General features: G+C 40.8%; 1 protein-coding gene across 17 annotated transcripts in view; it reads left to right on the top strand.

The window, feature by feature from the left end:
- TENM3 (teneurin transmembrane protein 3) overlaps window positions 1-27922 on the top strand; it is a 1704102-nt gene that overhangs the window by 1185947 nt on the left and 490233 nt on the right. For all 17 annotated transcript variants that reach the window (XM_073643373.1, XM_073643362.1, XM_073643479.1 and 14 more), the window contains one exon: window positions 19671-19736. In XM_073643373.1, coding sequence (XP_073499474.1) covers window positions 19671-19736 — 66 coding nt within the window. The remainder of the gene's footprint in view (window positions 1-19670; window positions 19737-27922) is intronic.

Here is a 27922-nt window from a genome sequence, read left to right as displayed (position 1 = left end):
GAGACGCTGCGCGACACAGCAGGCCCAGGGGCGCGTCAAATATGCTGCGGAATTTCCGCAGCGTAAACGCTTGAAAAACGCATGTAGATCCGCACCCCATGGTCCCCAATTGCATTCCGCAATGTCAATGCCCATGCTGCGGATTTTTCCGCAGCGTATATGCTGCAGTCAAAAATCCGCAGCATGTTCATTAATTTTGCGGAAGCGCAGCGGAATCAATGTGCGGATGGTACCCAAGTCTGGAGGAGAGGAGACTCTCATCCAGACCTGGGTACCAAAGAACCTGTAAAAAAAAGAATAAAATAAAGTTTATACTTATCTTCTGATGTTTTCCGTCCGTCGCGCTGTTGTCTGAAGGACCTGCCACGTCATTGAGTCATGTGACCCACCACATGACTCAATGACGTCACCGCAGGTCCTGCACACAACAGCGTGAGCCGCTCAAGCCTCCGGACGGGGCAGAGAATGCATCAGAAGGTGAGTATAAAGTTTATTTTTTTATTTTTTACCATTCTGAACAAGTTGTCAAGCACTTTTCCAAGTGATGCTTGGAGAAGTGCTTGATAACCCGCATGCGGAAATGCATGCAAAGACGCCTCACAAACGCTTCTACCTGGCGGGAAAACCGCATGTAATATCCGCATGCGATTTTCCCGCCAGGGAGAAGCGTAAAAAATATGCTTCAGGTCCGCAACGTGGGCACATAGCCTCACATTTTAAAAATTACAAAATGGAAAATGAGCCTATGCAAAAGTTTAGGCACCCTGCATTGTTAGTACCTAGTAGCACCCCCTTTTGAAAGTATCATAGTTTTTAAAAAGAGTCTTTCAATTCCTGTTTGAGGGATTTTCATCCATTCTTCCTTGGAAAATTCTTCCAGTTCTGTGAGATTGCTGGGTCATCTTGCATGCACTGCTATTTTGAGGTCTAGCCACAGATTTTCAATGATGTCCAGATCAGGCAACTGTGAGGGCCATTGTAAAACCTTCAGCTTGCGCCTTTTGAGGTAGTCTGTTGTGGATTTTGACGTGTGTTTAGGATCATTATTCATTTGTAGAAGTCATCCTCTTTTCAACTTCAGATTTTTTACAGATGGTGTTATGTTTGCTTCAAGAATTTGTTGAAATTTCATTGAATTCATTCTTTCCTCTACCCGTGAAATGTTCCCCATGCCATTGGCTGCAACACAACCACAAAACATGTTTGATCCACCCCCATGCTTAATGGTTGGCGAGAGGTTCTTTTCCTGAAGTTCTGTGCCCTTTTTTCTCCACACATACCTTTGATCATTGTGGCCAAAGAGTTCTATTTTAACCTCATCAGCTCACAGGACTTGTTTCCAAAATGCATCAGCTTGTTTAGATGTTATTTTGCATACTACTGATGCTGAATTTTATGGTGAGGACGCAGGGGAGGTTTTCTTCTGATGACTCTTCCATGAAGGCCATATTTGTGCAGGTGTCTCTGAACAGTACAACAATGTACCACTCCAGAGTCTGCTAAATCTTTCTGAAGGGTTGTTGCAGTTAAGCATGGGTTCTGATTTGCCTCTCTAGCAATCCTACGAGCAGCTCTCACTGAAATTTTGCTTGGTCTTCCAGACCTTATCTTGACCTCCACTGTTCCTGTTAACTGCCATTTATTCATTACATTTCCAACTGAAGAAAGGGCAACTTGAAAACGCTTTGAAATCTTCTTATAGCCTTCTCATGCTTTGTTGGCCTCCACCATTTTCATTTTCAAAGTGATAGGCTTAGAAGAACCCATGGATGCTGTTTTTTGGCACAAGGTTAGAGGAGGCTGGGTTTTTATAAAGCTGGGAAATTTGCATCATGTGACCTTTCCTAACGATGATTATGAATAAGCCATAACCCTAACAGGCAAATTAAGGTCTGAAACCTTGGTCAAAGATATCTGAGCACACAAATCTCCAAGGGTGCCCAAACTTTAGCATCAGCCCATTTTCCTTCTTGTACTTTTTAGAGTGTAAAGGATGACAATATTTTTTTTTTCCAAACATGACAGTATATATATATTTTTTTTATTTCATCTTCATCTTGCTTAACAGTTCACAATAAAAGTAATTTTGACCAGAGGTGTCCAAACTTTTACATGCCACTGTATAATATTTTGCTAAAATTTTAGAGCACGTTGACACATTTAAATCACACTCCCTTCTAGCTAAAGTGCGTCCCTTTTTCAATAATCCACACAGATTTGTTGAGTGGAGCGCAACAAGAAACATATCAGCTACGTGCACACGGAGTTCTTTTTCTGAGTTTTCGGAGCAGAAACTGGGTATGGGCGCAAAATATCTTTTAAAATCAACCCTACGTGTTTTTCAAGCACAAGATGCTACAGGAAACGCTGGAGTTTTTTTCCTGAATCGTCTTTTGTGTTGTTGTTTTTTTTACTCCATTGAATAATGAAGAAACTGCTAGCAGTTTTTTAAGCAAAAAGTATGACAAAACTCTCCAAAAATCCTCCAGTCCTTTTCCAGGGCATCTTTTGAGTTTTCCCATTGACTTATATTTTAAAGTGGAAAGTGTCTTTGGAGCAGAAGAATGAACATGTCACTTCTTTTAACCGCGTGGTTTTCAGAAAAGAGGTTAAAAGACGCTCAAAAGCCTGATCATATGCACAGCAAGTCGTTTTTACATAGGAATGCATATGCTCATTCTTTTGAACGTTTTTTTGAACATTTTCTGCTGCCTGAAAAAGACGTCGTGTGCACATAGCTACTGAATGGAATCTTTAAGTTTTTGAGGATTTTTTAAGATGTGGAGGAGGAATTGGAAAGTTTACTTTCAGTTTCTGCTATAAAAATACATAAAAAAACCTGTGTGCACATAGCCAAATTCTAAGAAATCCTAGGGGTTGCCTACTTTCCAGGCCAGCTGGAATCTATGGTCACAGCTTTCTTTATAGCACTGATATTCTGGCTTTTTTTCAATCAGTGTGTGTGGGGGGGGTTTCCATTATGCTGTGATGCATTGTAGATCTGATTCTGGATTTCACTTTTACACAGAATTCCCAGGAACTTTGATTTCTGGTCGGCAAATCCGAGAGACCACACAACTGCAATAAATCGTCTGGTATAAATTCTGCTGCAAGCCTAAGCAGATCAGGGACATATTTTTACGATTTTTGCTGTCCTACAAATTAGACTAATCTGCTGTAGAACGTGTGAATAATCCGGGAATATCTATCTGAGTATTGCTATAAACTGGCATGTTTGTCACAGCCAGCAAAACCATCTCGGAGCATGATATTCTATGACCGTCTGGCCCTTTATGGGATAGTGCATCATTCTTCCTACATTATGGCTCTGCACGTTGTGCAGTATTATCTCCTTTGCAGTAATGCTTTATTTGCTTACATCATGACTTCTGCACATCGCCTGCAGCTGAATATCCTTTCTTCTATTATAGTGGAGGCAATGGCATCTTTTCAGCCAACTATTTGTCATGTGCCTGCAGGACACTGATTTTTCTGTTCTACCCTACTAAATTTTAACTATCAATTGTGTTTATTGCAGTGCTTTTATATCACCCCCCTCTAATTAATCTGTTCTGCGTCTGAGCTGGATGCTCTGACATCCCTGGATGTGTCATAAATAAACGCAGATGTTTCTTGCTTCCCAGGTTGTTAATAGGAATAACCGAGGTCTAACTTCCAGGTCTAACTTTGTTATTAGGAGGTCTAATTTATTCACAGAAGTCAGTAGACAGATGAGCCTACTTGTTAGCAATTTTTCCTTCTTTTTAAAAGTTTTCTTAGGCCACTTTCATACTTTTGTATTTTGGTCAGTATTATTCATCAGTAGTGGCACAACTAAAGTCCGATGGGCCCCGGTGAAAGATTTGAATCGGGCCCCCCATCCTGGTACAGTATATATGTCTCTCATCCTGGCTACATCCTGGTATATATATATGTCCTCCATCCTGGTACAGTATATATGTCCCTCATCCTGGCTACATCCTGGTATATATATGTCCTCCATCCTGGTACAGTATACAGTGCTGGCCAAAAGTATTGGCACCCCTACAATTCTGTCAGATAATACTCAGTTTCTTCCTGAAAATGATTGCAATCACAAATTCTTTGGTATTATTATCTTCCTTTAATTTGCTTGCAAGGAAAAAAGACAAAAGAGAATGAAGCAAAAATCAAATCATTGATCATTTCACACAAAACTCCAAAAATGGGCCAGACAAAAGTATTGGCACCCTCAGCCTAATACTTGGTTGCACAACCTTTAGCCAAAATAACTGCGAACAACCGCTTCCGGTAACCATCAATGAGTTTCTTACAATGCTCTGCTGGAATTGTAGACCATTCTTCTTTGGCAAACTGCTCCAGGTCCCTGATATTTGAAGGGTGCCTTCTCCAAACTGCCATTTTGAGATCTCTCCACAGGTGTTCTATGGGATTCAGGTCTGGACTCATTGCTGGCCACCTTAGAAGTCTCCAGTGCTTTCTCTCAAACCATTTTATAGTGCTTTTGGAAGTGTGTTTTGGGTCATTGTCCTGCTGGAAGACCCATGACCTCTGAGGGAGACCCAGCTTTCTCACACTGGGCCCTACATTATGCTGCAAAATTTGTTGGTAGTCTTCAGACTTCATAATGCCACGCACACGGTCAAGCAGTCCAGTGCCAGAGGCAGCAAAGCAACCCCAAAACATCAGGGAACCTCTGCCATGTTTGACTGTAGGGACCGTGTTCTTTTCTTTGAATGCCTCTTTTTTTTTCCTGTACACTCTATGTTGATGCTTTTTCCCAAAAAGCTCTACTTTTGTCTCATCTGACCAGAGAACATTCTTCCAATACGTTTTAGGCTTTCTCAGGTAAGTTTTGGCAAACTCCAGCCTGGCTTTTTTATGTCTCGGGGTAAGAAGTGGGGTCTTCCTGGGTATCCTACCATACAGTCCCTTTTCATTCAGACGCCGACGGATAGTACGGGTTGACACTGTTGTATCCTCGGACTGCAGGGCAGCTTGAACTTGTTTGGATGTTAGTCGAGGTTCTTTATCCACCATCCGCACAATCTTGCGTTGAAATCTCTCGTCAATTTTTCTTTTCCGTCCACATCTAGGGAGGTTAGCCACAGTGCCATGGGCTTTAAACTTCTTGATGACACTGCGTACGGAAGACACAGGAACATTCAGGTCTTTGGAGATGGACTTGTAGCCTTGAGATTGCTCATGCTTCCTCACAATTTGGTTTCTCAAGTCCTCAGACAGTTCTTTGGTCTTCTTTCTTTTCTCCATGCTCAATGTGGTACACACAAGGACACAGGACAGAGGTTGAGTCAACTTTAATCCATGTTAACTGGCTGCAAGTGTGATTTAGTTATTGCCAACACCTGTTAGGTGCCACAGGTAAGTTACAGGTGCTGTTAATTACACGAATTAGAGAAGCATCAAATGATTTTTCAAACAGTGCCAATACTTTTGTCCACCTCCTTTTTTAGGTTTGGTGTGGAATTGTATCCAATTTGGCTTTAGGACAATTCTTTTTATGTTTTTTCATTGAAGACAAATTAAATGAAGATAATAATACCAAAGAATTTGTGATTGCAATCATTTTCAGGAAGAAACTGAGTATTATCTGACAGAATTGCAGGGCTGCCAATACTTTTGGCCACCAATGTATATGTCCCTCATCCTGGCTACATCCTGGTATATATATGTCCTCCATTCTGGTACAGGATATATGTCCCTCATCCTGGCTACATCCTGGTATATATATATATCCTCCAACCTGGTATATATGTCCCTTATCCTGGGCTCCATCCTGGTACAGTATATATGTCCCTCATCCTGGCTACATCCTGGTATATATATATGTCCTCCATCCTGGTACAGTATATATGTCCCTCATCCTGGCTACATCCTGGTTTATATATATATATATCCTCCAACCTGGTATATATGTCCCTTATCCTGGGCTTCATCCTGGTATATACAGTTGAAACCAGAAGTTTACATACACGATATAAAGACACATATGCATGTTGTTCTCGATATCTGACATGAAATCAGAATAAACCTTTCCCTTTTTAGGTCAATTAGGATTACTAGAATTTTTAATATTTGCCAAATGCCAGAATAATGAGAGAGAGAGAGAATGTTTTAAGGCATTTTTATTACTTACTGCAAAGTCAAAAGTTTACATACATTCATTAGTATTTGGTATCATTGTCCTTAAACTGAATGACTTGGGTCAAACGTTTGGGATATCCTTCCACAAGCTTCTCACAATAGTTGGTCGGAATTTGGGCCCATTCCTCCTGACAAAACTGGTGTAACTGATCCAGGTTTGTAGGTCGCCTTCTCGCACCTGGCGTTTCAGCTTTGCCCTTAAATTTTCGATAGGATTGAGATCAGGGCTTTGTGATGGCCACTCCAAATCATTGACTTTGTTATCCTTAAAGGGGTATTCCCATCTCCAAGATCCTATCCCAATTTATAGTAGGTGTAACAATAATAATATTAGCAAATATCTCCAATTAGTAATGTAGTATAGTTTTTTTTATTCACTATGTCTCTTTCCTCATGTGCAAGCATTGCAGGACCTTAGGTATCCATGTTTACGACCACTGATACAGTGACTGTCAGTTAGCTAGTTGCTAGAGGTCAAAACCATGGATACCTAAGGTCCTGTATTGCCTGCACATCAGGAAAGAGACTTAGCGAATCTGAAGAACTATACTACATTTTTAATTGTAGGTATTTGCTAATATGATTTTTATTATTATTACACCTACTACATATTGGGATAGGATCTTGGAGATGGGAATACCCCTTTAAGCCACTTTGTTACCATTTTTTTTGCCAATTTTGCCAGTAAGCCAAAACCTGGAGACAAATATAAACAGGAAAAACTTTAAGGGATTGCTCACTTGCTGCATTTTTTCAATGTTTTTTTCCTCTTACTTTTCAAGGATAAAAAACCTTGCACTTTACAGCAACAGCAAAGTATATTACATTTCTGCTTATTTTTTCCTAACAGATTTGAACTAAAGCTTTTTTTTTTAATTGTGAGCATATCAATACATTCAGTGTTTTTGCAGTAAAAACGGGTAAAAAAAATCGCATGTTTTGCATTGTTTTTCCTGCCAACATTCTTGTTTTTGAGCAGAAAAATCTGCTGCAAATACTCAACTTGTGCACAAACCCTAAGGAAGAATTTTCACTGTGTTTTAATGTATTTTGCACCGTCTCCTGTTTTTGCCTGAATAATATTGATCCAAATTACTGATTTAAAGGGAATCTGTCACTCCCCTGGGACTTTTCAGACCGCTAATATGGGCATACAGGTGATAGAAATGTGAATCTATACTTACCTGTGTGGCCCATATTAGAGATCTGTTTGCTGTGTAATAGCAGAAATAATTTAATAAAAAAGCTAAGCTTCGTGCCCCCCGGACGCCAAGAAATCCCCGCCTATTAGCCCTATTTACATGCACTGCCTCTTTCACATGGAAGTATTTAAAGGGAATCTGTCACCCCCACCTACTAGCCCTATTTCCATGCTCACCCCACCTCCCCTGCAGTCACAGGGCCCTGTGACGTGCCGTTCCCAGCCGGATCCCGCACCTGCGCTGTTTCCTCTGTACGGACGGTGCTCTTCTTCCCTGCCGTCAGTGTAGTGTTTTGCAGCAGGGTACTTGTGCGCAGGCACCAGTGAGTCACTTTGCCTTCCCAGCGCCTGCGCACAAGTTCCCTGCTGCAAAACACTACACTGACGGCAGGGAAGAAGAGCACCGTCCGTACAGAGGAAACAGCGCAGGCGCGGGATCCGGCCGGGAACTGCACATCACAAAGGGCCCTGTGATGTGCAGAGGAGGTGGGGTGAGTATGGAAATAGGGCTAGTTGGCGGGGGTGACAGATTCCCTTTAAGTACTTCCATGTGAAAGAGGCAGTGTTTGTTCCCCTTTTTGCTTTCCCGATCTCCTGACATTGGAATATCGGCTCCAGCATCGTGTTCATTTTACTCTCAGATCTGGGTCCAGACAGCTCCACTTCCAGACCTGTACTTGGCACAGGATATAGTTTACTGTGTCAGAAAATCATCACAGTCATTTGTGAATAGGGCTGATTGACTGCTTATTTCAGTTGCGCAGGTAACCTCCTTCTCCATCACAGCTGATATAGAGACAGAGAAGGGGGCTGGTTTAGGTATTGAAATTAAAGGAGCTGGCTTAGCTATTGAAATGAAAGGGGCTGGCTTAGCTATTGAAATGAAGGAGGCTGGCTTAGATATTGAAATTAAGAGAGCTGGTTTAGCTATTTAAATGAAGGCTGGCTTAGGTATTTAAATGAAGGGGGTTGGTTTAGCTATTGAAATGAAGGGGGCTGGTGTATATATTTAAATGAAGAGGGCTGGCTTACCTATTGAACTGATGGGGGCTGGCTTAGCTATTGAAATGAAGGGGGCTGGCTTAGCTATTGAAATTAAAGGAGCTGGCTAAGCCATTGAAATGAAGGGGACTGGCTTAGCCATTGAAATGAAGGGGACTGGCTTAGCTATTGAAATGAAGGGGGGTTAGCTTAGCTATTGAAATGAAAGGAGCTGACTTAGCCATTGAAATGAAGGGGACTGGCTTAGCCATTGAAATGAAGGGGACTGGCTTAGCTATTGAAATGAAGGGGACTGGCTTAGCCATTGAAATGAAGGGGATTGGCTTAGCTATTGAAATGAAGGGGACTGGCTTAGCTATTGAAATGAAGGGGACTGGCTTAGCTATTGAAATGAAAGGAGCTGGCTTAGCCATTGAAATGAAGGGGACTGGCTTAGCCATTGAAATGAAGGGGACTGGCTTAGCTATTGAAATGAAGGGCACTGGCTTAGCCAATGAAATGAAGGGGACTGGCTTAGCTATTGAAATGAAATGGACTGGTTTAGCTATTGAAATGAAGGGGACTGGCTTAGCTATTGAAATGAAGGGGAATGGCTTAGTCATTGAAATGAAGGGCACTGGCTTAGCCATTGAAATGAAGGGGACTGGCTTAGCTATTGAAATGAAGGGCACTGGCTTAGCTATCAAAATTAATGGGTCTGGCTTAACTTTTGAAATGAGCCAGTCAGTCAGCCCCTTTCACTGATAACATATTCAGCAAAGATAACTCTTTCCTCTGTAGAGCACTGAGATGGTAGTGCCTTGATCCTGGACTGACGGTGAAACAGGGACAATATTAAAGCATTTCTAATAGAATCATATTAGTATGCTATATAAAATTGCATAAAAAAATGCAGACTTTTTTATGTGCACAACCCCTTTAATAATATTGCTTAACAATAGATTCAGCAGAAGTAGACATAGCATCTATGTAGAAGTAGAGTGGACCGGTAGAGAAGGAGCCTGCTGCCAACTTAAATAAGTTTCCTGTTATTTATCAGATTGCATATAGTGGACTTGGATATGGACACCGTTGGGGACATTTTTTAAAATGTAAATTCATGTATTTTTGGCAAAACATCATGTTAGTATTTGGGCTTTAATAATGCTTTTGTACAGTTTAGCTTTTACAGACTCTTTGATTCACTGCAGAATGAGTTAACTAAGAATCCATCAGTGAGCTCAATTGGACTTCAGAGACTGTACTCTTTTATCTGACGTTCTCTGAGCTTATTTCAGCTGACTTATGACCATTTATTTTAGCTCAACTGTGATGTAGTCTGTGGTCATAAATCAGCTCAGAGGAGCTCAGAAAAAGACAGATAAGAGTTACAAATTCTCCCATCAGAATGAGCTGACTAGATAACTAATTCTGCTGCCAGCATTACATAATATAGCACAGAGGCTATAGGAAGTATATAGTGCAATGGTGTCTATATCCTGTAATTCATTTCATAGCTCTAAATGAATGGTGGCTTCTTAGAGACATAAGCGGGGTCTATAACGGGCTGTAGGGGAGTGCGCGGCGTAGAGACTGTTCTTGCACAGTGCTGCTCTGTAGCGATACCTTTACAGTGGCATGATGAAGAACACAACAATAAATCATAGTGGACATAGTAATAAAGTGCTGCATGTAAGTAATCAAAGACCCGAATAGCAGCAATGACTTGCGCTCCACAATTACACATTGTTGCATAATTAAACATTCACTGAAAGAAAAATGAAGCGGAAGTAAATAAAGAAGTATTTTTTATTGTTTTTCTATTGAACCAACAGATGGTTTCCAGCATGTATTCTCATTGGATTTTTTGCCACGTATGGTTGTAGTTATCAATTCACATAATTAATATTGTTATTTTCTTAAGACTTTTACAATAAAGAATAGTGTTTATGTAGGATGATGAATGTACCCCGTGTCCTGCTGCAGGCTTGTTGGGAGCACAATGCTGACATTTTTGAGCAAAATAGCAAATATTTAATTTGGTGGAGATTAATAGTCGGTGCCAAATGAAGCCTTTTCTTGGTGCCATAGATTAATACATTATCTGAGTGTTCACATCTGCCGCCTTGTGATTTCCCATAGAAGTATTCATTATTCAGAGAACATCTTCACTATTGACCAGGGTTTAGATTGAAGGAGTAAAGTGCACGCAGCGACACATGGGTACCCGCCTGCTCACGGGATTTGGCATCACAAGGTGGGCTTCCAACGGCACCAATCAGTCTGAAGACTTTCAATTAAGACTTCCACTTTCCTACGTTTGTTTCCCAGGAGAAAAATAATTCAAATTGTCTCTTCATAGACGAAGAGGACTTGAACTCTAGCGCCACCTATTGGAAGCAGCGATCCTAAAAGTCAGTATCAACTGATATTGACTTTTAGCATTGCTGCTTCCAATAGGTGGCGCTAGAGTTTAAGTCCTCTTCCTCTACGAAGAGATAATTTCCCACAGGAACATGCATGGCTTTTAAGTCTCCTCACTCTGCACAAGGAGAAACATTCCCTCATAGACTCCATTAGAGAGCCTCTCACCTAGCCAAATCAGATGTCATACTTTGCACTGATAAGGGACAACAGCCCGAAACACTGTGTCTGCAAATTGAGATTATGGTTTGGCTTTTATCCTAAGTCATTGCTAAGCTTCTTAAAGGGTCAATATTGACTTTTAAGATTGCTGCTTCCAATAGGTGGCGCTAGAGTTCAAGTCTTCTTCCTCTCTGAAGAGACCAGGAATTTGCATATTTAATTTCCCAGAGGAGCATGCATGGCTTATAAGTCTCCTCACTCTGACATGCCAGGCTTGGCATGTCACTTTCCACAAGGAGAAAGGTTACCTCTTAGACCCCAGGGAAAAAAAACATTTTCACCACTTGGGCTAAGACAGCTGATAAGCTTTGCTCCAGCCAAGAAAAATAAATTGCCCGCTGGCTGTAATGTCCAGCAAATTTCCTTTTTTCCTCCGGGAGTGTCTTCTCTCCATGTGAGAATCAATAATTTACTGTCGTTAATTCTGTTAATGCCGCTGCGCGCACATCACGAGGATCCAGCGCTGCTCCACGTAGTGGAGATCTTTGCAAGAACGAGTAAACATCAAATTAAAGGTTCCTTCCACGTATTTCCAGCAGATTAGGATAACTATTTTCTGTGAGCGGACTCTCAGTTTGTGGCATGCTACACGCTGCTGTTCTAAACGAGTTTCTGTTATTTAGTGGTTTCTACAATTACTTTACAAGGCTGAAGAATAAATTCATGGATTACGCACTGTGCACATGCAGCACTTAGACCAACAGGGAGATGTTTAGATTCCTTGTGTTATAAGCAGACTTTTATAGGGAAATGCGTCTCTGTGCGGAGAATACTAAATCCATTGATCTGCCTTTATTCCTTCCAAAGTCATTTTTGTTTTCTTTTTGCCCTCAGCAGATGTGGCGCAGGCTCCCATATGAGACAATGAATCATTCGCGTCCGGCTTTGACTATATAACTAGCTTGCTTGTAACTTATATAAAACAGTAATCAGTCATCTTGCAGCCGAGTTTTTGTTTTTCAAAGAACATTTTCCAATACTAATCCATATAAGATGATCTCTCGTACCCGTGAAAGAAAAGTTAAACACCATGAATTTTCCAAACCTGTAGACACATATTAAAGGGGTCATCCACTACTATATTATTTTTTTTACTATGAGCCAAAAACGAACAGGCAGTTAGTTGCTAACTACCGAGCCATCACTGACCGCTCCTGCCGGCAATTCTGCTGCTCCACGTCAATAGAGCAGCTCTTCTTCTTCTGAGCTGCTCTTTCGATGGGGCGTGGCTGCCGACGTCATACTGATTGACAGCTGGCTCCCCGCAGTTAGGAAGGAAGTGGGGAGCTAACTATCAATCAGCATGACATTAGCTGTCACGCCCTGTGAACAGAGCAGAAGAGAAGCCTCTACTCTGTTGACGTGACGTCAGTGGGAGCCACAGAATCGCTGCCACAAGTGGTCCGTTACCATTCTGTGCCGGCAGATATCAGCAGCGGTCAGAACAAGCAGGTAGTCAGCAACTACTTGCTTATTAGTTCTTAAAAGGGTTGTCTGGTCCAAATCGATAAGTCTGCAGTCACTCTGTGTGACTGCAGACTTATAAATCCCCCAGCGCACACACTGTGTGCTGAGAGGATACTGGCGGGATAGCATTTCATAGGGCCGTTTTATTTTGGAGCTGTTGTTTAAAGTATCATATAATTTCACGTTTCTGGTCTGGAGTGGACAAATTCTTTTTGACTGTTCTTTTCCACTATATGATTATACGGTTTAACAAGATGATGTTTTCCAGCTGTTGTTAAAAATGTCTGTGTTCCAGTACGAGGGAACATGTTTGACTCAGTGTTTTTACCTATTTGGTGGAAATAAGTACCGATATGACTTGGCCTTGCTGTTAACCTCTGCGCCCCTTTTCCTGCCGCTGCTCTGCCGTAACCTCAAGGTTAAAACGTCTAAGAGGCGTCTTGGTGAATCGACTTTTTTGGTAGCAACAACAGACATAAGAGGTTCCAGAGAAAGTGCCTCCATAAAAATTCATGAAGAACATTACATTTAAGGGCTGGTAGGAACTTTTAGAGGCATTTTGCGATCAACTATTTCCTTGGCATCAGGTAATTGATGAATGATATCAAGGCTTCCTTAGACACAGGTCAATGCACAAACGGATTTATGGAGCTATTTGTCTGGTTTTAAGTACCTTGCAGGTGCAGCGAGCACCCTGTGTTCTTATTTCTCATTACAGCACTGCTTAACCGTTCATTTACATGTGTGTACTCTGAATATCAATGTTATCCTGATATATAATACACCATTTTTTTCTGTTCTTTTCCATTATAGTAGTAATTATTAACATGAGAGCTCTAACTGAACTCTATACAAGTGACATCAGTGCTACTAGCACAAAGATGTCATTCACTACAAGACCCTTAGCTGTCCAGTTAGCAGATGCAAAATAGGTCCTATGTACCTCCTTCAGGTTTGGGGTCTTCAGTCGAACTCTAGAGCTATCCTACAGCATACCTTTGTAGTTCACAATGAAAGCTTATGACCCTGCTTCATCAAAGCTTTTACACTAGAAAACTTCCAAAATGGACAGAACTGGGGCGGGATGGGGCCATAACCGAGGCGGGAGGGGGCCACAATCGGGACATGACGCCACAGCTTGGCTGATTCATGACGAGCTGTGGCGCTCCTGGAGTAAGATTTGTGGCACACACGGATGTGCCAGCCACTTGTCAGACGCTCCTGCTTTATTAAAGATGTAAATGAATCAGGAGCGTCCGACTCCTCCACGCCTGCTTATCAAAACCGTTTTCAAAATCTGCCTCTGTCTTTTAGGGATTTTTTTGCAGCTTATTTTACACTCATTAATTTTCTTGTTTTTTTCTATAAAGAAGCCATTGGGAAATAGATAAAAAAAATCAACACATCAAGAGCATGCTGTGTTTGGGAAACAAACGAGGGCCCATACAACTCACCAGAATGTGTAAAAATGCCATAAAAAACACACTTATTGTAATATGCCTTCTGAATTACAGCTGACATCTGGTCACAATGTATTTTTGCAAAAAAAAGAAGTAAAAACGTCAGAAAAAAGGCGGCAAAAATCAATGAGTGTGAAATCTCCCTTAAACCCCACATATGCCTGGCAGCAGTTGTAATGCCTCCGTCACACACCCTTTCTTTGCAGTGTTTTGCATGAGACAGATTTCCCACTCCACCACAGAATTGTAGTACAATTACATAACAATTTTGCGGCATATTGAAAAGTCAGAATGATGAATTAGTCTAATAAAACATCTGGATAACCAAAACCATATACATAATGAAAAAAAAAACACAAAAATGAATGTAAAAAAAAAAAAGCTGCAAATTATGTAGTGAATTAGGTGCAAATTAAAAAGTCACTATTAGAACTATCTTTACTCTGAAAAAAAGGCACAAAAGTAATGATGAATTGATGAATCGGCTCCATGAGTTTTTTATAGGCTCGTTATCTTGTTGTATTTTGATGCATTTTTTTCATACTGCAGAAACGCAGCACTTTACAGTAAAAGAGATTTCTAAAATCTCATTCACAGGGTTTAATTTTCCTTGCAGATTTGTACCCGTGCTGCATTTTTTTTTTTTTTAAGTGCAGCATTTCAGTTCTTCCAGCGTTTTTACTGCAGTTTTTCCTAATTGAGATCAGCAGCAAAAACACAGCAAAAAATGCATAAAAAACACACAACATTTCCACTGCAGATTTTTGGCGATAGTCTGCATTTTTCATACAGATAAAAAAGTGCATGTAAATAGCTACATGTGAACATGCCCTTACAATGGCTGATCCTTTTTTATTGGATTGCTATGAACCACAAAAACGACTGAAACAAGCAATGTGCCACCTTGGCCGCTCTCTGGTATATAGTGATATCTCTGTATATACAGTACGTATACATATATTTACAGCTGCAGGTGGAAATTTTCAGCATCTTATACAGTTATATGAAAAAGTTTGGGCACCCCTATTAATCTTAAGCTTAATGTTTTTTAAAAATTGGTGTTTTTGCAACAGCTATTTCAGTTTGATATATGTAATAACTGTTGGACACAGTAATGTTTCTGCCTTGAAATGAGGTTTATTGTACTAACAGAAAATGTGCAATCTGCATTCAAACAAAATTTGACAGGTGCATAAGTATGGGCACCTCACCAGAAAAGTGACATTAATATTTAGTAGATCCTCCTTTTGCAAAAATAACAGCCTCTAGTCGCTTCCTGTAGCTTTTAATGAGTTCCTGGATCCTGGATGAAGGTATTTTTGACCATTCCTCTTTACAATACAATTCCAGTTCAGTTAAGTTTGATGGTCGCCGAGCATGGACAGCCCTCTTCAAATGATCCCACAGATGTTCAATGATATTCAGGTCTGGGGACTGGGATGGCCATTCCAGAACATTGTAATTGTTCCTCTGCATGAATGCCTGAGTAGATTTGGAGCGGTGTTTTGGATCATTGTCTTGCTGAAAGATCCATCCCCTGCTTAACTTCAACTTTATCACTGATTCTTGAACATTATTGTCAAGAATCTGCTGATACTGAGTGGAATCCATGCGCCCCTCAACTTTAACAAGATTCCCGGTGCTGGCATTGGCCACACAGCCCCAAAGCATGATGGAACCTCCACCAAATTTTACTGTGGGTAGCAAGTGTTTTTCTTGGAATGCTGTGTTTTTTCGCCGCCATGCATAACGCCTTTTTGTATGACCAAACAACTCAATCTTGGTTTCGTCAGTCCACAGGACCTTCTTCCAAAAAGAAATTGGCTTCTCCAAATGTGCTTTTGCATACCTCAGCCGACTCTGTTTGTGGCATGCTTGCAGAAACGGCTTCTTTCGCATCACTCTCCCATACAGCTTCTCCTTGTGCAAAGTGCGTTGTATAGTTGACCGATGCACACTGACACCATCTGCAGCAAGTTGATGCTGCAGCTCTCTGGAGGTGGTCTGAGGATTGTCCTTGACTGATCTCACCATTCTTCTTCTCTGCCTTTCTGATGTTTTTCTTGGCCTGCCACTTCTGGCCTTAACAAGATCTGTCCCTGTGTTCTTCCATTTCCTTACTATGTTGCTCACAGTGGAAACTGACAGGTTAAATCTCTGAGACAGCTTTTTGTATCCTTCCCCTGAACAACAATGTTGAATAATCTTTGTTTTCAGATCATTTGACAGTTGTTTTGAGGAGCCCATGATGTCACTCTTCAGAGGAGATTCAAACAGGAGAACAACTTGCAAGTGGCCACTTTAAGTAGCGTTTCTCATGATTGCATACACCTGGCTATGAAGTTCAAAGCTCAATGAGGTTACAAAACCAAAAAAAGTGCTTTAGTAAGTCAGTAAAAAGTAGGTAGGAGTATTTAAAACAAGAAAATGATAAGGGTGCCCATACTTATGCACCTGTCAAATTTTGTTTGAATGCAGATTGCACATTTTCTGTTAGTACAATAAACCTCATTTCAAGGCAGAAACATTACTGTGTCCAACAGTTATTACATATATCAAACTGAAATAGCTGTTGCAAAAACACCAATTTTTATAAAATATTAAGCTTAAGATTAATAGGGGTGCCCAAACTTTTTCATATAACTGTATTATGCCTATACTTAGCATGGGGGAAGGAAATTGTCTTTTACCATTAAATAATGACATTTATCAGTGATCAAAACAAAAACAATAGAATGCATAGATATTAATAATTAATGTGAGAAATATGAACAAAGGGCATCAATAATAGATGAGCGCTTTAAGCAATGAATTATTTATGACAATTAATAACTGATTGCTCACAACAATACGTGGACATAAATGCTTATTAATATTCATTCTGAAGTTAGCGTGGATAGTGACGGGTGGCTGCTTTGTCGTTTACTAATATGCGTTCCCGTTGGGGCTGTACTATCGCCATACTGGTGCGTCACTTCTATGGATATCCACCTTCGCGATGAATGACGCAACTCATTACTGTAGCATTAACATTAGGTTACGGGATAGATATTTTGGCCGTATGGGGGTGGAGGGTTAGTTTTTCTGTATGTCTGCCGTACTCACGTACAGGAGAAAGCCGCTTTACCATTATTACCATCAATATAATTAAAGTGAGCATTTTAAATTCTAATTGAACGTATTCACTAAGAACCATTTACATAATCAAGTCAGAAAATTAGATGTAAAATAAAACTGCTAATAGCTCATTAACATTATTTCAGCTAATATTTTTTATATACAGTAAATGTCATTTGCATATGCATGAAATGGGTTTATTTTTATTCTTTTTATAGTTAAGGTGTTAAAGGGGATTAGAAGTTATAAGCTATCCTTAAGATAGGTGATCACTTGTTAATCAGTGGTGGTCTAACCGCTGGGACCCCGACCTATCCCAAAAATAGTGTTCTACAAAGCCTTGTCTTAGGCTTTGTGCCCACGTAGCAGATTTGATGCAGAGTGTTTTTGCCTCTCTCTGGCAGATAAAAACGCATGCTGATTTACATGCGTTTTTTCTGCCAGAGAGAAGCGTTTTTTCAGCGTTTTTACATGCATTTTTTCAAGCACTTTTCCAAGCGATTTTGAGCATCACTTGGAAAGTGCTTGACAAGTTGATCACACAATATAAATCCATGCAACCGGCATGGATTTATAATGTGTGAACAACTCTCCGGCGGCCCCCAGTCTGCTCTCCGGTCTCCTCCGGTCTGCTCCCGGCGGCGGCCTCTCTCCTCGGTGTCCCGCAGTGTACTGTCAGGACCTGCGGTGACGTCATTTAGTCAGCTGATGGTCACGCAACCATCACCTGACCGCCGACGTCAGCGGTCGCATGACCATCAGCTAAATGACGTCACCGCAGGTCCTGACAGTACACTGCGGGATGCTGAAGGGAGAAGATGCGACCGGGAGCAGACCGGAGGAGACCAGAGAGCAGACCGGGGGCCGCCGGAGAGGTGAATATACAGGTTTTGTTTACTTTTAACTTTTTTATTTCTTTTTTTCATCACGTGGTAGGCGGGATGAAGAGGAGTTGTAGTCTCGTCTTCATCCCAGATACCACACGCACCGCGATTACGCTGCAGCGTAATCGCGGTAGAAATGGTCATGCTGTGTTTACAAAGCAATGCGAATTCGGCGCGCAAATTAGCGCATCATGTGCACAGCACATCCGAAGTCACATTGCTTTGCATGGCAGACTGTTTTACAAGCGTTTTCGCGGCCGTAAATACGCAGCAAAAACGCTGCAAAAACGCTACGTGGGCACATAGCCTTAAAGGGCATACTGTATGTCAGCAGGTTTTTGTTATGCAATGTGATAGCAGCATAATGTAGAGACAGGGATCCTGATTCCCACGATGTATCACTTGCTGAGCTGCTTGCTGTAGTTTGGATAGAATCCTTGTTTTCTCTGCTGTAGATGTAGCAGTGCTCAGAATGAAGAGCTGTGTATAACCCCGCCCACACCCCTGATTGGCAGCTTCCTGTGTACACTGTGCATTATTAACAAGCTGCCGATCAGTGGTGGGGACGGCGTTACATAGAATAGCCTGACTGATCATCACTTGAGACATAGTCATCTAGTGATAATCTCCTGCTGATAAAACACTGATTGTATTGAAACCTCAGCAAACAGGCTAATAAGTGACACATCCCTGGAATCAGGGCCTCTTGCTCTATATTATGCTGCTCTCTGATTAAATAGCAAAGTAAAGTGCTCGACTTTTTATTGGAGTCTTATAGGGAATGAAAGGTGCACATGTCCGGTCACAGCTTCCTCCCAGTGATCAGATCTACACTGGTCAGCAAGATGGGAATAACCCTACATCTTCCAGCAATAGGGCCACTCATGTCTATGGATTGTATGTAGTATTGAAGCCAAGACCTATTAAAGGGAATAGCGCTAAACTGCAATAGCAGGAAAAGCCTGTGGAGGGGAGGGGTGCTGTTTTCTGGAGTATAAGCTTGGAAAAATGCCTCATGCACAATCTCGCTGCTGTAAATGGAGCAATGCTATATGGTGCATTGTGGATGGCTGAAATATTCTCCTGTACAAGCAACGTAAAATGGTCTTGTCAGCCATCCGAAATCTCCAGTGTATGGCCAGCTTTATTAGTCTTTCAATGACAGGATAAGTGACAGCCTCCTCTCTCTGTATTGCAGTATTGCAGTGGTTGTCTAGACTATGTATGTGCAGTAGCTGCCAGCTTTAGGTTATGGTACGGTGCCCATTTAATACATGGGGGTATTTCTAATCCCCATTGATATCCATGTCTATTAGCTTCTGCAGAAAGCAGTCTGGGTCATCATTGTTATTTCCATTCTACTTGTATTTCTGCTTCCTATAGTGTAAAGGGGTCGGAATATTCTTTTGGGAATGACATTGCTCTGGCGCCATAATCCTGTGCTATCACATTGTGCCCTGCAGCTGTAATCTGCATAGATTCATTCCTGTGACCCATGCTTAGCATAAATGTGTTCTGCACAGGACGGCATAGCGGCTTTAGCTATTTCTTATGTAAATCCTATGTCCTGGAGATCAGTCGCAGCTGTATGGCACACATGTATCCACATCACCTGGGAGCGGGTAGTGCTGTTCAGTACAGAGCTTAGATTTGGGATAATGTTGGAGTGCTGTAATTTTTGACTGTTTTGCTACTTTTGCTTTTATTTGATGTCCAGCAGCTGAATTTTCTTTTCTTTGCTCATTTTAGATTTGTTGCAGTGCAAGCAGACGGCCACTCACAGTCGCAACCTAAAATGTGAAAACGGCTTTCTGGGTAGGTCTCTCCGGTTCCTATCTGTGCTGGTTATAAAAATGCTTAACGTTGATACAGTCACCTTTCTTGTCATATATTTTGTGGGGTTTACACTGAGCCTTCGTCAGGACCGATGCCTTAAAATGAATGCACCCCCGTTATGGTATGTCCACAGGAGTTTGATTTGCAGCAGATTTTTCATCCAAAAAAATCTGCTTATTACACTTTCTGCATTGTGGATTCCCACATACGGAAACTCTGATTTCTTTTTTCCCCCCACATGTTTTCCGGATGAAAATATGCAACCATAATCGGCTCTTTTTATTGCATTTTTGCTATTTTTTTTATAGTCTATTCCCTTTTTTTAATGCAATTTGTGAGTGGATTTGATGCAGATTTTTGATGTGGGCTGCAATTCTAAACTTAAAAATGGATTTGCAATTTAATATACGTATTTTTTCAAGGGGAAAAATCCAACAAAAACGCACAGTTCCCCAACATTACACAGCGAACGTGAATGTTCATGAAATCACATACACTTTGCTTCATCTGTTAAACACAGCAGAGTTTTTACACAAAAAAATACACTGTTGAAAAAAATCAGCATTTACTATACATGGGAACATGGCCTCAGAGTGAGCATCTATAGCAGGTTATTTTGTAAACGCTGGTGAAATCTGTAGTGAAACCTGCGATTTAAACAACGAAATCTGCAACAATTTCTTTAAGATTTAGATGTTACCAATGCAAATATTGATGCAGACTTTTGATACAGATAAGTCCGGTGTAGACATACCCTTAGGCTGTACACATGCAAAGCTTTTCAAGGAGCAGAAATTGAACGAAAGTTGAGCAGGAACTCTCCAAATTCTCCTCAAAAACTTTGAGTTTCTGCTCTGAAAACACAGCAAAAGGACTAAAGTATTTTCCAGGTGGATTCCGCTCGAAGTCTGCCTGAGAAAGTGCTTCAAAGCGCCCCATAAAATAAGATAGTGTACAGCAAAGTCAAAATAACATTGCTGTGCACATGTTCCATCTTATTTCACGTCTTTTAACTGCTTTAGGGTTCAGGAACCCTTTAGTGGTAGGCCACGTTCACATGTTCAGTATTTGTTGAGTTTTTTACCTCAATATTTGTAAGCCAAAACCAGGAATGGGTGAAAAATACAGAAGTGGTGACGTTTTTCTATTATATAATTTTCTGATTGTTCCACCCCTGGTTTTGGCTTACAAATACTGAGGTAAAAAACTGACCAAATACTGAATATGGGAACATGGCCGTAAAAAAAGTGACACTCTTCGGCCACCCGCTCTATATACTTGAAATTATAGAGCAAAAGACACCGGCAGTGAAGCGACTTTAACTGGGACAACTCGACTTCTCCGAGGACACTGTGTGCACATTCACTGAGTTTTCAGAAGAGTTGTTTTGAGCTGGTTCTCTACAAAAAATGCCTGAAAGAAATCGCTGCAGAAAATGCTTGAAAGGTTCTTCCTACTCATTGCTATTGTATAAGTATCACTATTTTGCTTTTTATATGTTCAGTCTTTTGAGTCTTTTTTTCCACTTCAGGTTTTGGAAAACACTTTTTGGGAGAAAAGAAAGTGCATGTCAATTATTTTTACGTATCTACTGTTGGAAACCACTCCAAAGTAGGCACTGTCTGATCCGATGGCTGCAAAATAAATCTCCCTAAACAAAGCTTCAAAAACTCTATAAAATACTTCAAAAACACTTCAGGAAACAAAAACTCCTGCAAATACTCCTTTGCGGTATGTGCACACAGCGTCGTTTAAACTCAGGTGAAGCCACCGAGTTTTTCAAGCAAAATATGATTCCGAAAACTCCTGAGCGTTTTTGCGATGGTTTTAGAAGCCGTCCGTTTTAGAGTTTTGCTATGGGTTTTGTGACTTCTTTTTTACTGTCGTTTTTCAGTTGTGTGTTTCACTCTATTGAATAATGAAAAACTGCTAGTGTATTTAAAAAAAAAAAAACGATGGCAAAACAGACATCTTTCATCTGGGCGTCTTCTCGACATCTTTCATCCAGGCGTCTTTTGGGCATCTTTCATTCGGGCGTCTTCTAGGCATCTTTCAACCGGGCATCTTCTGGGCATCTTTCATCCGGGCATCTTCTGAGCATCTTTCATCCGGGCGTCTTCTGGACATCTTTCATCCAGGTGTCTTCTGGACATCTTTCATCCAGGTGTCTTCTGGGCATCTTTCATTCGGGCGTCTTCTAGGCATCTTTCAACCGGGCATCTTCTGGGCATCTTTCATCCGGGCATCTTCTGGGCATCTTTCATCCGGGCGTCTTCTGGACATCTTTCATCCAGGTGTCTTCTGGACATCTTTCATCCAGGTGTCTTCTGGGCATCTTTCATCCAGGTGTCTTCTGGGCATCTTTCATTCGGGCGTCTTCTAGGCATCTTTCAACCGGGCATCTTCTGGGCATCTTTCATCCGGGCATCTTCTGGGCATCTTTCATCTGGGCACCTTTCATTTGTTCATCTTCCAGGCATCATTTGAGCCGTCCCTTTGACTAGTAAAGTTATTATAAAGTACAGAGCAGAAAACGCCAGAAGAATAGCCATGTCACTGCTTCTAACCTCGTGGTGTATTTCAAATCATAAAACGGTTAAAAGACGTTCAAAGGCTTGAACATGTGCAGAGCAGGTCATTTTACATAGAAATGCATATCTTTATTCTTTTGATCATTTTCAGATAGGTTTTTCAGGCAGTTTCCACCGGGGAATCCATCTACAAAAGACGTCATGTGCACATATCCTAATGGAGGAGAGACTCCTTACCTGGTTTCTTCTAGAAAACTCATAGGGCCAGCTTTTCACTCCAGAATTCTGGTGTAAAAGCTTTGAAAAGTCGGAAAATGTAGGAGCAACTTGAAGTTGCGTCTAAATTTTGCAATTCTTGGTGTTTTCACGCCAGTTTCCCCCAGCTTTGCCAAAATGGGCAGGATGGGGGTGCAACGGCGGCGTGAAGTCACAGCTCATCTAATTCATTACGAGCTGTGGTGTTCCAGATACCAGAAATCTTACTCCAGTCCACGACTGGAGTGAAATTTATGGCGTAGTGCACAGAGGTGTAAGCCGCTCGTCGGACGCTCCAGATTAATGAAGAGTGCACCTCTTCATGAGTCCGCAGCGTCTGACTCCAGCACACCTCCTCATCAAGACCTGTGTGAACAATGCGGATCTTGATGAATCAGGGCCATCGTTTTTGAATACCTGAAAAATAACTTTGGTTGAACATAACGTCACATGTCCCAGCATACATGTCCTACTTAATTGGGTGGAAAAGGTACTACTGGGAGCATAAGGAGGGGGACAAATCCATAGATCTGTGAAGCTCCCTGGTCCCTTAAAGAATAAACAACTCCATATCTCCCTGTGTGAATAGACCGCAGGTGTTACATGTACGTCTACAGATATGTTCCCAGTGATTCATTAATGTTTAGAACAACACTCTTGATTTTTTTTTTTTTCTTCACATGTCATTCATTCTCCGTACGTCGTTGCATTCATACCTGACACTGTTTTCATTGTTTCCTTTCACTTAATGTTGTTTTTCATGGCAGTTTATCACTTTGTAAGTGCAGATGTTGGAAATGGAGTTATTGTTCAGGGTCAAGGGTATGGGATCTTCAGTACAATACTGCTGCTATGGTTACTGCATTAGTTCTCCGGCTTTTTTAATGCATTAAAACCCTGCTGCCATTTTTTATGTGATCTTGTGCAAATGCAAAGGGCCTGTGGCTTCCTATAAAGGGATTACGCATATGTAATGTCTTTTTATTGAAGAAGAAGAAGCATTAGAAATAAAAGACGTACACATGTGTGAAAAATAAGACATACTATTATACCCTCACATCATTTCTTAGCAATTTCCGACATGGGTATTTATGAAAATTAAAGTCATTTTGTATTTGTAGCCTGGATAGCTGTCATATGTTGTGCTACGTATATATATATATATAATGTATGGCTTTATATACAATGCAGACTCTATAAAAGTAAGAGGTTAAGCACCGCCATAATCCGGAAAAATAAAAAACGCAGACTAACCCAGATATTACACAATAAGTATTACTTTCTTGTATGAGCTCACTTTACAATACACTGGTGAGAAGAAGAAGCATATGGACACGATATACATAACTGAGCCGTTAGAGACATCTACATCCACAAAATTCTGCACCAATAATACAGTAATACTTTATATTGTGGAAAAAAGAAATACGAGCCCTTATAATAAAAGTGTTTCTGACATTCTAACTGCTGAGGAGTAATAAAGATATATTTAATGGCACAACATGGCGTATTTGGAACTTGAAGAAAGGTCTTAATTTACTTTATATTGCAATTTTTACATTCATTAAAAATTCCTTGGCTCAGACTCTAACCAGACTGGAAGCAGAACAAGGAGTCGCACTTGTCCAGAATGGTATATACTGGCTGTCCCATTCTGCTTTAACTGTAATTCCAGAATTCCGGATATGAGGGTATGTGGGCGTACATCAGTCAGGAATGATGTATTCATAATCTGAAGTCGATGGCGGATCTCTTCTAGAAACCCTGGGAACATATTGTATAGACTGTTACTAGTATTAATGGGGAAATGCTACAGTATCTGGTGCAGGTGTCTGGGCCGCCTCATATGGAGACTACATGCCTTCTTAATTATGAGCCCATACTGCGGAGTGACCTACTTCTTGGCTCTCATATGGCACGGTAGGATGGATTTAGTTAACATCTGCATAACTGAGCACACACTTGGTGCAGACTTATCTGTCACCTTAAGGTCTGTTATGGTCATTACAGTTACTTACAATTAGTTAAGGTTACAAAGAGTCTCATTCCTGCCATTAAAATGTCATATTTTATATTTAATTACTTTTTCAAACTACAACGTTTTGTTATAGGGGTAGTCTTGTTCAGAAAACCCACTTTTAAATACTTTAATAGGATATTCAGAGATAATAGAGGGAGGATCATCTATGACATCCATCATTAAAGGGGTTTTCCCACGGACAAAATTTAATTTTAATCAATAGATCTTGTAATAATAATAACTTCCACAATTGGATGTGGTTAAATAAAATGTTCCTGTGCTGAGATAATCTTATAAATGTGCCCCTGCTGTGTACTGTGTAATGGCTGTGTCTGACCGTACAGAACATGGTCTGGTCATACCACATCTCCTGGGCAGAGGAGGAGAAAAAAAAAGTATACAGATATTACAGCAGGGGATCACAGCTGATTCTTTCTTTGAAGTAAAACATTGTTTAAAAACAGGCGGTGAAATGTTTTACCTTACAAAGAATCATTTGCGATCCCATACTGTAATGTCTGTATACTCTTTTCCTTCCTCCCCTGCCCAGGAGATGTGGTATGATCAGACCATTTTCCTGTATGGTCAGACACATCCATTACACAGTACACAGCAGGGGCACATTTATAAGATTATCTCAGCCTAGGAACATTTTATTAAACACATCCCACTGTGGAAATTATTATTATTCCAAGATCTATTGATTAAAAGTAACTTTGTTCGTGGGATAACACCTTTAACCAAAGCAGAGAGCAGCTACTATGTTATGTCTTACCTTGGAGGAACCGTATACACACAAATAGTCCACTCATTTTAGTTACACTCTGGAGGCACTGTAATTGCTGTCGGGCATCTCCATATTGCCCTGACTGTTCTACCATTTGAATTGCTGGGACCTTCGTAGCCGGCTCCCTTAATATACATATATTTATATATACTGGTAGACCTAAATTTATATATATATGTATAGCACATAATTCTAGCTGTATATATGTATACAGTTATGGCCGAAAGTGTTGGCATCCCTGAAATTGTTCCATAAAATGAAGTATTTCTCCCAGAAAAGAATTGCAATTTCACATTTTCTCATACACATGTTTATTTCCTTTGTGTGTATTGGAACAACACAAAAATACATAGAAAAAAAATACATAATTTCACACAAAACCCCAAAAATGGTCCGGACAAAATTGTTGGCACCTTTCCAAAATTATGGGTAAACAACTTTGTTTCAAACATGTGATGCTCATTCAGTCTCACCTGTGGCAAGTGAAACCAGATAAAAAGGGTAGAAGTTAACTCAATCTTTGCATTGTGTGTCTGTGTGTGCCACACTAAGCATGGAAAACAGAAAGAGGAGAAGAGAACTGTCTGAGGACTTGAGAACCAAAATTGTTGAAAACTATCAACAATCTCAAGGTTACAAGTAGAGATGAGCGTTGTTCTACTCGAACTGTTCGCCAATCTCAAATTCGAGCTGTTTTGGGCGGTGTTCGAGCCGTTCGGCGAACACGAACAATTTGAGAAAAATTCGGCTGTTCGAGGTTATGTTCGATAACTGTTCGTGCACCAAAATCATAACTGGATTTTTTCTCAGTAATGATGAAAATTAATGTTAATACGCAGTTTGAGTGTACAGCGGGGTGGGGGGAGGGGCAGGGGATGGATCTCTGCAGGAACAATGAAGATCTCCATTTTTTTTTCTCTTTCCCGCATTTGCAGTGGGGAGGTGCAATCTGTCAGCCTATCAGCAGCGCACACACGGAGCGAAGTGCTTTTTTTCACACAAGCAAGGGCATGTGTCATTGGCAGTGTATGTCACATGTCCTTGCCCTATAAGACCAAGCCATTTTCCCCGTCGCCACCATTTTCTCACTGCTGCAGCTGCGTGTTAGACGGCACCGCTGTTGCTGTGTGCGCTATACCTTGTTAATTTCAAGCCAATTTTCACACAAATCTACAGATAGCTTGGGAGTAGGGAATAGTTGTGATTGCAGTCCTTTTAAGGACTAGGTTACAGCATTTCCTACGACTTTTATCAGGCAGGTCTGTGCTCTTAAATAGATAGATTGTGGGAGTTAAGACTAATTGTAATTGGAGTCCTTTTCAGGACTAGGTTACATCAGTTCCTATCAGTTTTTGCCAGGCAGGTCTGTGCCAGTGCTGTGCAAGTTTTTTTCACAGCATTTGGCTGAATCTAGCAAAGCTAATCCTTTTTGGCCTATTGCAAAGTGTGTTAGTCAGTGGAGTAGCCTATCTGTTTTGCAAGATATACCACCTGTGTATAGAATACCAATTTTTTTACTGCACCTAGTGAAGTAAAATCTTTTGGGCATAGCATCATTCTATTAGTCCATCTATACTGACCTCCATCAGGTTGCAAATTGAATATAATTTTTTTCTGCATCTAGCTCTGAAAAAATATTGGGCTTCTAGCTGTGTGTGGGACTTGTTCTATTAATCCATCTATACAGACCTCCATCAGGTTGCAAACTGAATATATTTTTTTCTGCATCTACCTCTGAAAAAATATTGGGCTTCTAGCTGTGTGTGGGACTTGTTGTATTAGTCCATCTATACTGACCTCCATCAGGTTGCAAACTGAATATATTTTTTTCTGCATCTATCTCTGAAAAAATATTGGGCTTCTAGCTGTGTGTGGGACTTGTTGTATTAGTCCATCTATACTGACCTCCATCAGGTTGCAAACTGAATATATTTTTTTCTGCATCTACCTCTGAAAAAATATTGGGCTTCTAGCTGTGTGTGGGACTTGTTCTATTAATCCATCTATACAGACCTCCATCAGGTTGCAAACTGAATATATTTTTTTCTGCATCTACCTCTGAAAAAATATTGGGCTTCTAGCTGTGTGTGGGACTTGTTCTATTAATCCATCTATACAGACCTCCATCAGGTTGCAAACTAAATATATTTTTTTCTGCATCTAGCTCTGAAAAAATATTGGGCTTCTAGCTGTGTGTGGGACTTGTTCTATTAATCCATCTATACAGACCTCCATCAGGTTGCAAATTGAATTTAATTTTTTTCTGCATCTAACCCAGCCAATAGTTTTGGCCTAATACCACAGTTTGGCCACTCAGCTCTGCTCGGTTCCCATCCATTGTTTTTTTGTGCAAACAACTCCAGAGTTGTGAATTAGTTAACCACTAAAATGAGTGGAAAAAGGCCTGCTGCTGGTGGAAAGGGGAATAGGCGTGTTGGGAAGGGGAAAAAAGGTTGTGTCCGTGGGGTAGGTGTTAAAGCAACAGTAACATCTGCAGAAGAAAGACCATCTTCCAGCCAAACTAAAATGTCTACTTCTTTTAGCGGACAATGTGATAAGATCCCTTTCTTAC

This window comes from Phyllobates terribilis, unplaced genomic scaffold (genome assembly GCF_046119375.1).
Source record: "Phyllobates terribilis strain yellow unplaced genomic scaffold, ASM4611937v1 Scaffold_1__5_contigs__length_1240528914, whole genome shotgun sequence".
Lineage (NCBI taxonomy): Eukaryota > Metazoa > Chordata > Amphibia > Anura > Dendrobatidae > Phyllobates > Phyllobates terribilis.
Note: the sequence above shows the minus strand (reverse complement) of the source record. Positions and strands in the feature narration are given on the sequence as shown.